Source organism: Bidens hawaiensis, unplaced genomic scaffold (assembly GCF_021521415.1).
Source record: "Bidens hawaiensis isolate Kalapana, Puna unplaced genomic scaffold, B.hawaiensis_p1.1 tig00026864_1, whole genome shotgun sequence".
Taxonomy (NCBI): Eukaryota; Viridiplantae; Streptophyta; class Magnoliopsida; order Asterales; family Asteraceae; genus Bidens; species Bidens hawaiensis.
In genome coordinates, this window is record NW_027494333.1 from 80,098 (window position 1) to 91,368 (window position 11,271).

General features: G+C 38.9%; 1 protein-coding gene across 1 annotated transcript; it reads left to right on the forward strand.

The window, feature by feature from the left end:
• The first annotated feature begins 488 nt into the window (after positions 1-488).
• On the forward strand, positions 489-9,563 carry LOC143574251 (soluble starch synthase 1, chloroplastic/amyloplastic-like). The gene is made up of 15 exons (XM_077058916.1): positions 489-783; positions 2,602-2,963; positions 3,059-3,136; positions 3,224-3,348; positions 3,442-3,523; positions 3,602-3,775; positions 3,852-3,933; positions 4,106-4,197; positions 4,341-4,403; positions 4,487-4,576; positions 4,662-4,786; positions 4,925-5,033; positions 5,131-5,186; positions 5,270-5,309; positions 9,366-9,563. The coding sequence occupies exons 1-15, from the start codon at positions 489-491 to the stop codon at positions 9,522-9,524; spliced, it is 1,932 nt and encodes a 643-aa protein (XP_076915031.1). The 3' UTR covers positions 9,525-9,563.
• Positions 9,564-11,271: the final 1,708 nt, after the last annotated feature.

An 11,271-nucleotide genomic window follows, 5' to 3' on the forward strand; every position in this document is an offset into this window, starting at 1 on the left:
ACCGGGATTCGGTCTATTGACCGGCTCGGTTCTTTGCAGTTCGTTAGGTTTTCAGAGAACTGACAGGTCCGAACCGGTCAGATCGGCCCAACCGAAAAACCGGTTTTACTATAACAAATATTATTTTTTTTGATAAAAAATATTTTTAGCCCTAACCGCCATCTATTCATTCAAGGAAAGCTGTTCGACCGGTCCGCCGGTTCGTTATCCAATCCAGTTATAAAAACATAGGTGAAAAACAAATAAAGGTGGGTGAGAAGTGTAATAACGTCAAAGTCAGAGGCCATCATACACGTGAACCCAAAACTTTTCACGTGACGCTGCCATCTGTCACCAAAACGACACCGTATCAATCCACTTTGATTAGTCTCACCGTAAAGTATTTTCGTATTTCGCGCTTTAATTAACTGAAACTGAAACTGAAACTTTAAATCCAATTAACGATTCTTTACGTCTTCATTTAGGTTTTATCAATCAATCAATCACTAATGGAGACTTTGCTCCGATCACACACTAATTTTTTAACGAAACCGCTTGTTAAATCAGGCGTTAACGTTAATAATACGCGTTTTGGTGATCGGACGGTTGCGATTAGTAAACAGAGATGTAATAATAATAATAATAATAATGTGAAATTGCAAGTGGTTAGTAGGAGATCAGAAGACGGATCGTATTTCGTTGAAGACGTGAAGAAGAAGAATAAGAAGAAGAGTGAGGTGTTGTTAGGTGCTGACGTGGATGAGGCTGGACCGGTCGTTGGATTCCGTTTCGTTTCGCAATCTGGTGCGTTTTGTTGTCGGTAAACGAGGCCAGCTGGAACCACTCATTTAGAGTTGGAGCTCGAGCGTGCCTCGTTTTAGTTAAAACTTTTTTTATGACGCTCGAGCTCTGGTGGTGAGTTGTTTTTAAAGCTCGAGCTTGTTTGTTATTTATATTTATTTTTCTAAATTATTTTTATATGTTGCGAAAGAGTGTAAGTTCGGTTCATTCTGAGTTATTTTCTTAAAGTCTGGAGCTCGACTCATGACTTGTTTTTTATGACTTGTTTTTTTAAGCTTGAGCTTGGTTCGTTTATTATTATTAATTATTTATAGACATTTTTTAAAATTATTTTTATATGTTGAGAAAGAGTGTAAGATCAGTTCGTTTCAAGCTATTTTATTAAAATCTCGAGCTCGACTCGTGAGTCGCTTTTTCAAGATCGAGCTTGGATTGTTTACCTTTTATTGATTATTTATATACATTTTATTTTTATTTTTATATGTTGAGAAAGAGTCTAAGATAGGCTCGTTTCAAGCTATTTTATTAAAATATCAAGCTCAACTCGTGATTTGTTTTTTAAGGTGATTTATTTTTCAAGATCGATCTTGGCTCGCTTATTATATAGACATTTTTAAAATTATTTTTATATGTTGTGAAAGAGTCTTAGATCGGCTCATTTCAAGCTATTTTAGTAAAATCTCAAGCTCAACCTGTGAGTCGTTTTTTTAACCTCGAGCTTTTTATTATTTATTGGTTATTTATATATATATATTTAAAATTATTTTTATATGTTGAGAAAGAGTCTAAGATCGGCTCGTGCTCGACTCTCGCGAGTCATTTTTTCAAGATCGAGCTTGGTTTATTATTTATAGACATTTTTTAAAATTATTTTTATATGTTGAGAAAGAGTAAGATCGGTTCGTTTTGAGTTATTTTCTTAAAATCTCGAGCTCGACTCGTGAGTCGTTTTTTCAAGATCGAGCTTGACTCGTTTATTATCTATTGATTATTTATATTTTGACTTTGTTTTATATGTTGAGTAAGAGCCTAAACGAGCCAAAACTCAGCTCAAGCTTGGCTGATCAGCGTGAAATTAGTTTATAAAAGTCCAAAAGAGTTAAGTGTGAAATTAGTTTATGAAAGTCCGAAAGAATTAAAAAAAACTAGAAAATACACAAGGCTCGCTAAGGCTAGAAGAGCCTAAACGATCTTCTCATACAAGGTCTGAGCTTGGGCTCGATAATTAAACGAGCTTTATTTGAGGCTCAATAAGGCTTGGATCATTTTGAGCTATTTACAAATACGATATCAAGTAGCTCACGAGTGGCTCGGCTCGTTAGCACCCCTGCCTTTTAGCGGTTTGATTTCATTCGATTTCGATTTGAGTATGTTATGAGATCCAGTTTTTGGCAATTTGATGGTAATTTTGATTATTTAGTTGTATTCAGTTGTTGACTTATTCCAGTACACATAAGTTTTTGTTGTTTAATAGGAAATGTGTTTGAATCCGATATGAAAATGGTAGATGAATTACTCAATTGCAGTAAAATTTTGTAATAAGTCTGATTATGTTATGATTGAGAACTTAACAAATAAACTGCTTAATTATCATTGTTTTCTAAATTAAAAAGATAGCTAGCATAAAGTGAGTATTTATCCTGATTGACCCTTTAAGTAAGTATGGTTGTGTGTAGTGTAAACTAGCTTTTGTATTTACATATTCATTGGCTATATGCAAGTATGCAACGCCTTTATTGGAGATAAGTTATGGTTAAAGTACCCAATTTGACCATTGTAATAATCTTCATGTCAACAATTAGCTCATGCTTGAACTCTCAGGTGACACACAAGTTAGCAACACTGAGGATATCATTTCAGATGATAAAACAGAACTGATTGTAGATGATGAGTCGGCAGAAACAACATCTACAAAAGTGACACACAACATTGTTTTTGTTACTTCTGAGGCATCACCATACTCAAAAACTGGAGGTTTAGGAGACGTGTGTGGCTCTTTGCCAATTGCACTTGCAGCACGTGGACACCGTGTGATGGTTGTTACACCTAGATATCTGTGTGGCGGGCCCGCAGATAGGAAGTTTGATAGTGCGGTTGATCTTGGTTGTCGGATTAAGGTTTCTTGTTCTGGTGGGGTCCAGGAGGTTGTGTTCTTTCATGAGTACAAAGCAGGTGTTGATTGGGTAAGAATGATATCCTAGATTCCTTGGTCAATTGTCTTTAAAGGTCAAAACTTGATCAATTTCGGTTTCTGTTAATCTTATTATGGTGTTTTCAGGTATTTGTGGACCACCCTTCTTTCCACCGTCCCGGGAACCCTTATGGTGATGCTTATGGTGCATTTGGAGATAACCAGGTACTAGTTAAGAAAATTATACTTTACTAATCATATGCTTTTCAATAAAAAAAAAATAATAATAACATTATTACATTTTTGGAGCAGTTTCGGTTCACCTTACTTTGTCACGCAGCATGTGAAGCTCCTCTAGTTCTTCCTTTGGGAGGGTATACATATGGTGAAAAATTTTTGTTCCTTGCCAATGATTGGCATGCTGGTCTTGTCCCAGTGTATATCTATATCCTTAAATCTTCCAAAAATGTTTTTTGTTGCTTATTTGGTAATATCCGAGTATAACATATGCATTATGCATTATGCTTTAGACTATTAGCAGCAAAGTATCGCCCCTATGGAGTTTACAAGGACGCTAGGAGTATTGTTGTCATACATAACCTTGCACACCAAGTATACAAATTTTATAAACTTTTGTGTACATTTAGCTATTTTGTTGTAGTGTGATGCATTTATATTATGTTTTTGCAGGGAGTTGAGCCTGCATCAACTTATAGGAATTTTGGATTGCCACCCGAGTGGTATGGAGCTTTGGGGTGGATATTTCCTACATGGGCAAGAACACATGCTCTTGACACTGGTGAAGCTGTTAATATTCTGAAAGGTGCAATTGTCACTGCTGACCGGATACTGACCGTTAGCCAGGTAATAAAAAAAGACAAAACTACCCTCTAAGATATAAACATTTAGGATTGCTTATGTGTTTAAATGTCGTGATCAGGGCTATTCTTGGGAAATTACAACCCCAGAAGGTGGAAACGGTCTAGACGAGCTTCTAAATAGTCGAAAGACTGTTGTTAACGGTATGTATTTTGCAGTTCATATATAGAAAAAAGAATAATCTTTATATTAACTTGTTTATATTAACATATTATAGTTCACTGGTAGTTATCATGATGGTTTAGATTGGTGTTAGACTGTTATCACTCTTTTTATTTATCATTTTACAAGTAGTCTAGTTATATGGCAATGCAGGGATCATAAATGGTATTGATGTAACCGAATGGAACCCGTCTTTAGATGAGCATATACCTTCTCATTACTCTCTAGATGACCTTTCAGGGAAGGTTGTTATCTTTTCGTGCTACCGTGAAATTTGATTAACCACACGGAAATAGATGTTGTGGCATATTTGACCATATCTGTTTGACCCGTTAGAGAATTAACTTAACTCGAACCAACCCATTCATAAACATGTTGTGTTATGCAGATTGAATGCAAGATTGCTCTTCAAAGAGAATTAGGTCTACCAGTTCGGCCCGACTGCCCATTGGTAACATACTACACAACTCATTGTCATTTTTCTTCGTTTACGGTAAAATGCAACTCAATTGACTAAGTCACTACTTTTAACAGATAGGATTTATTGGGAGGTTGGACTACCAGAAAGGTATTGACATAATTCTCTCGGGTGCTCCTGATTTGCTGCAAGATGATGTTCAATTTGTAAGTAAATTAACTCAAATTGTAGAAGTTAGGAATTGGATCAAACGCGCGACCTTCATATGAACAAAGATTAAATATATTTCAGGTAATGCTTGGATCTGGAGAAAAACAATATGAAGACTGGATGAGAGCCACCGAAGCAGCGTTTAAAGATAAGTTTCGTGGATGGGTCGGGTTCAATGTTCCCATATCTCACCGGATAACCGCAGGGTAAACTATACTCATTTATGCTCTTTCCTTTTTCTAAAAAAGATAATAATAATAATAATAATAATAATAATAATAATAATAATAATAATAAATTGAGGATTAAGTTAGGCTCACACACCATTTTTACTTAATATGCAGATGTGATATTTTACTAATGCCATCAAGATTTGAGCCGTGTGGTTTAAATCAGTTGTATGCAATGAGATATGGAACTGTACCGGTAGTCCATGCAACTGGAGGACTTGGGGTGAGTGAAAAACTTAAATCAAAAGATCAATTTTTGTTTTGTTGTTTAATATTGTTCTATAAAGATCATGACTAAGTATAGACTTAATTTTCTTTAGGACAGTGTGAAGACGTTTAATCCATTTGCTGATGAAGGAAAAGGTGAAGGTACCGGGTATGTATTTGGCCAAAATGTGTTCTAAGAAACTGTAAAAGTTCATTTACATATATTTTGAAAAATTTTAATTGTCTTTACAGGTGGGCTTTTAAACCTTTGACAAGAGAAAGCATGCTGGATGTAAGTTAATCCCAACTCCAGTTTTGACCAGTTTAGTTACTGTCGAAGCATGAAATGAATCTGACCTGATCCATGACGATGTTTCCACGGATTTCGAGATGAACGAACCACGACTTGATCTTCTTCTTCGATTGCTTGAGACCTGCAATGGCTTTTCGGGGGTGTGGAGGTGAATGCTAAGAAATCCTGAGGATCTCTTGTTCACAGACACAAAAATAGGGTGGTGGCTCTTATTGAGCATGACCCCCTAACAAGGAGGTGGAGACCTCCTTATATAGAGAGCCTCATGGCCACCATCATGGTACCCTAATGGGCCTAGCCCAGTTAGGGTTACCTCCACAAAACCCCCTCAGCCCAATAACATTGTATTAGTCCATATAATAAAATAAGCCAAACATAATAAATTTAGGGTCGTAAAACCAGGTTTAGTACCATACCCCTACAAGCCCCCCAAGTCCAGTGTTGCTCCTAGGCGTGCAAGCGTTTAGGTGGAGCGCTGGACTTTATAAGGTGTGTTAGGACATGAGGCGGTTTTTTTTTTCTTTTTTCTTCGGCCTTGTCTTTATTGTCTTCGAGTTTTGGGAGGTTTTCTCCATGATGGTGACATGTTGTGATCTTTATGATAATGATGGTGCACTGGCATGAATAAGATATAGCACGCATCATAACAATAGTGGCGCGAGGCCTGATAAAAGATAGAGCGCCCATCTCGCTAATGATGCTTAATAGTTTGCGCACGGAGGCAGCTTACGAGCTATAAGAATAATGAAGCTTGCGCACGAGGTGACTTACGAGCTATAAAAATAATGAAGCTTGCGCGCAATGTCGACTTACGATAGTGGCGCGAGGCCTGATAAAAGATAGAGCGCGCATCTCGATAATGATGCTTAATAGTTTGCGCGCGAGGTAGCTTACGAGCTATAAGAATAATGAAGCTTGCGCGCGAGGCGACTTACGAGCTATAAAAATAATGAAGCTTGCGCACGTTGCGGCTTATGAGCTATAATATGACGATAATGACTGGCCCACAAGGGCCTCTTCTATGCAGGATGACTATCCCAGCTTGTTTTCAAAATAATACTGGAGGCGCAATCGGCCAGATAATAATAATGTCATATGTGCTTGTGCGACTCGTAGCCGAACCTGCAAAAACATATCAAATTAGCGCGTTGCCGTTTGGGATATTGTTAGGCTCCCGCCCTAAGATTCGGATGTCTTTCATCGCGATAATGTAGTGGTGGTATACCACGATAGTCCCCTAGTTCATTGCTGCCAAATGAAGTTGTCCTTATCCTGATTTGGGATTAGACTATTCTCATTTGTTGTGTCGCTTGCGCATAGGTTTTGGCTTTGTGTCATGCGCAGATGCGCTTGCGCATAGGCTTTGGCTTTGTGTCATGCGCCACGCGCAGATGTTGCATGCGCGTGCGCGTAGACTGTGTGTCATGCGCCACACGCAGATGTTGCATGCGCGTGCGCGTAGACTGTGTGTCATGCGCCACGCGTAGATGTTGCATGCGCGTGCGCGTAGACTTTGTGTCATGCGCAGATGTTTCATGCGCTTGCGCACAGGCTGTGTCATGCGCCATGCGCAGATGTTGCGTGCGCTGATGTGATATGCGTGAGCATGTGATGCGTAAGCATATGTAATATGCGTGAGCATATGTGATGCGTGAGCATAAGTGGTGCATGAGCATGTGATATGCGACTGCGCTCAAGCATCATGGCGGTGCGCATGTAGAATGGCGGAATGGTTGACCCGCGGTGGCGCGCATGTGACGTGGCTTGGCGCTAGAATGGTTGACCCGCGGGGGCTTGTGTTAATAGGTTTAATTATGACGGCGTGTTGAGCGGAGCGGAGCCGCGTTCGGTCTTGTATTCGGCGCGAAGCCGTATGGGTTTATGAGGATTCCCAACCTTTAAGTTTGGCGCATGGCCTTATGGGTTTGAGGATTCCCAACCTTTAAGTTTGGCGCGTGGCCTTATGGGTTTATGAGGATTCCCAACCTTTAAGTTTGGCGCGTGGCCTTATGGGTTTATGAGGATTCCCAACCTTTAAGTTTGGCGCGTGGCCTTATGGGTTTATGAGGATTCCCAACCTTTAAGTTTGGCGCTTGGCCTTATGGGTTTATGAGGATTCCCAACCTTTAAGTTTGGCGCGTGGCCTTATGGGTTTATGAGGATTCCCAACCTTTAAGTTTGGCGCTTGGCCTTATGGGTTTATGAGGATTCCCAACCTTTAAGTTTGGCGCTTGGCCTTATGGGTTTATGAGGATTCCCAACCTTTAAGTTTGGCGCGTGGCCTTATGGGTTTTTGAGGATTCCCAACCTTTAAGTTTGGCGCTTGGCCTTATGTGCGCATGCACGGAGACGGGGTGGTGACTCGCGGGCGCGCGTGCATGGCGGAGAGTTGCGCTCACGCATGTCGGCGGAATGGTGACCCGCCAGCGAGCATGCGTGGTGGCAGTCTTCTGCGCAAAACCCACATGGTGGAGGTCTTTTGCGCGAAACCCACATGGTGGTTCCCGCGGTGGCACATGCATGGCTGCAGAGTGAGAATCCGCGAGCGCGCGTGCATGGCGGCGGAAGTCTGGTAATTTTTGGATCTACAATTTGAGAGATCTGTAATTTTAAACCTAAAATCCAGGTCTGTAATCTAGATCTAGATCTGTAAATCAGATCTAGATAGATCTGAAGCTCGTAGCGGAGAGAATTTAAAACCATCACAGATCCGGAGGCTTGATCATCCGAATCAGGTAGTTTCTTTTTTGCACAGATCTGGAAGCCTCTTTTAGATCTATGGATCATTTTGAGCTTTAATAGAACAAGCCTTGAAGCCTTTTTCTGTAAACTTCCAGATCTGGGTTTTTCCTGGGAGAGATCTGACAGCCGAGACGAAAATCGAAGGGTAGTTCGTTGCCGTCCCACGGATGGCGCCAATGTCGAAGCATGAAATGAATCTGACCTGATCCATGACGATGTTTCCACGGATTTCGAGATGAACGAACCACGACTTGATCTTCTTCTTCGATTGCTTGAGACCTGCAATGGCATTTCGGGGGTGTGGAGGTGACTGCTAAGAAATCCTGAGGATCTCTTGTTCACAGACACAAAAATGGCTCTTATTGAGCATGACCCCCTAACAAGGAGGTGGAGACCTCCTTATATAGAGAGCCTCATGGCCACCATCATGGTACCCTAATGGGCCTAGCCCAGTTAGGGTTACCTCCACAAAACCCCCTCAGCCCAATAACATTGTATTAGTCCATATAATAAAATAAGCCAAACATAATAAATTTAGGGTCGTAAAACCGGGTTTAGTACCATACCCCTACAGTTACAAACGGGCCAGTTTTATCAACGGGTAAAATAAATAAAATAAAGTCGGTAAAATAAAACATGCCAAATGGCTTGAAAGTCGCACAAAGTATACTTTAAAAGCATAAAATCTCCTAAATCATGTTATTTAAACAACAATTTTGCTATTTAAACAATGCCAATTTTTAATCATTTTCGAAGCAGGAGTGTATCATTCGAAAAAATAAAAATTTTAGATGAAAAGTATTTTCGGATCAACCCAACGCAGCCCGTTTTGACTGGAACAAAAAACAGGGAAAATTACCAAAATGACCATTTTAAGTTTTTAACCAATGAGTTTGATAAAATAACCTTGACTTTTTTCTTTTACAAAAATATCATAGCTTTCTTGTTTTTAGTTAAGAAATTGTTTCAGTCAACTAGACGCTTCCACATGGCACACTGGCACATCATATTTTGACATGGCGCAATAGATTTCCATATGGCGCATGAGAATGGATCTGTTGCGACGGATGAAAATCTTTTGCGTCAAGGGACCCTTGTCATACGCTGGTTGACTGGAAACTTTTAAAAGTCTAGGCTATTTTGTCAAACTCATTGGTCAAGACGGCCAGGTTGGTATTTTCCCAAAACGTAACCTGTTTTGACCCGTTTTAAAAACTAAAAAATTTATGAGAATGAAATGCAAAAAAATCTACTTTCATGAATTTAAAAACATTAAAATGCTGGACATTGTAGGCATTATGGGTAGCTATAGAGACTTACAGGAAACATAAGCCTTCTTGGGAAGGGTTAATGAAGAGGGGAATGGAAAGAGATTACTCATGGGATAATGCTGCAGTCCAGTATGAACAAGTTTTTGAATGGGCTTTCGTCGATCCTCCTTACGTCAGATAATATACGTGAAAACAGGCCCACGGGCTGAAGAAACCGCGATCTGTTTTATGTTCATACTGGCAATTGGTTAACTACAAGGATCATTGTTTCATAGGTTTCAAAATTCAAATATCTGTTTGCAGCCAATGATTTGGGCTTGCATTTGCAGCTGGTTCGGACCCACACGGAACAGGCTACTGGAATGCAGACTGGTCTTGGTTTAGAGGGCGTATTTCAGGTGAGCATATTAAATATTAATACATATTATATTATGAAGATATGTTGTAATAACTTTCTTATAATTTATAAACACCATTTTAAGAAATATACCGAATGCTATTACATCTTGACAAAGGATTGTAGTTTGTTGTGGGTGTCGATCGTGTTTGGTTGACGAGTTGGCGGGCTGAATTGTTTAACCCGAACACAACAAATAGTATTATACGAGCCATCACATCCCAAGACAACACACATTTAAAATTGTGTAACGTGAACATGACTCAAATAACTCAATTATCTAAACAATGTTTCAAACGGGTTGATTGGTTGGATGGTAGTAATCAAGTTGCAAACATGCTAATTAGATCATGAAACATGACTTAAAGCGGGTTAGTGGGTCGACCTGATTGGTTAAATAGGTTAGACGGGGAGATGACCATATAAAACTACTCATAATAAAATAAAGTTTTTAAGTTGGGAGAAGTTAAGGTGATATTAAGAACTTTAATTAGGGATAATATCAATTAAATTACATTCAAGTTTCATAGATGTTATTTAAGTATTTAGTCAGTAACTTTCTTTTATCAACATTTAACTCTTCAATAAAACTTTTTTTTTGTCTTCAATTGTGATATCTAGCTTTTATTGATGTCTTTTGTTGAAAAAAAAAGGCGTTTAGAACTACCTCAATACTCAAATGAGTCTTTTTGAGATAGAATGTCAACCGTTTATAAAGATTTTAATGCTCTAGGTCAGACTCACCCAGGAACACAATCGAGGAGGATACCGCCGATATGGAAAAATTGAGTCAGGTTTTAAATCTGTGACCCTATGACCCCAAACTTTAACCATCACCCTATGCTATTAGACTAGAAGATCAATGACGAAAACAATGTCACTTAATTTTCATATGCAAAAGGTACATACTTTTGATTCATAGGTGTCACGTGGCACTAAGATCAATATTAAGTTCGTCGGTGGTTACATAACTGTTTTATATATCACATTTAAAACGTGAGATATCACTGATAATCACCCTTATTACATTTCATTTAACATTAACTATTTATTTAAGGCGAGTGATGAGAGGGGGAAAATTTAGTTGTTTTCATTAAAGTTTATAGCATGGGCGAAGCTTCCTAAGGGCCCGGGGTGGTCCCAACCCCCCCCCCCCCCCCTGCATTTTTTGCGTAGCAGTGTAAATGGACTCTTTTTTGCCCGAAAATTTCTACACATAGCGTAAATTTACCTGTTTTTGACCGAAAATTTGAAGCCACCCCTCAATCATGATTTTTTTAAGTACATTTTGAGTCCCCTCGTCCAAGCTTCGCCACTGCTTTATAGTCACTGATACAAAAGTTTTATTTCTTTCAGTTTTGTGATTAGCTAATTTTACAATTTTATTAGTCAGCTTCTAAAGAAATAATTCACTAGCAACAAAAAATTTTTAAATCAGCCACCATTAAAAGTAACTATCAACATTATTGAGGATAGGTTTTGAATATAAAGGAAACGAAACCATTGTTAAGTTGTTACCTTATAGATCATA

Excerpts from the sequence above, each read along its gene's own strand:
- LOC143574251 (XM_077058916.1), top strand. The coding sequence starts at position 489 with ATGGAGACTTTGCTCCGATCACACACTAATTTTTTAACGAAACCGCTT. Across the intron at positions 2,964-3,058 it reads ACAAAGCAGGTGTTGATTGG|GTATTTGTGGACCACCCTTC; the intron begins GTAAGAATGATA and ends TGGTGTTTTCAG. Across the intron at positions 4,787-4,924 it reads TCTCACCGGATAACCGCAGG|ATGTGATATTTTACTAATGC; the intron begins GTAAACTATACT and ends CTTAATATGCAG.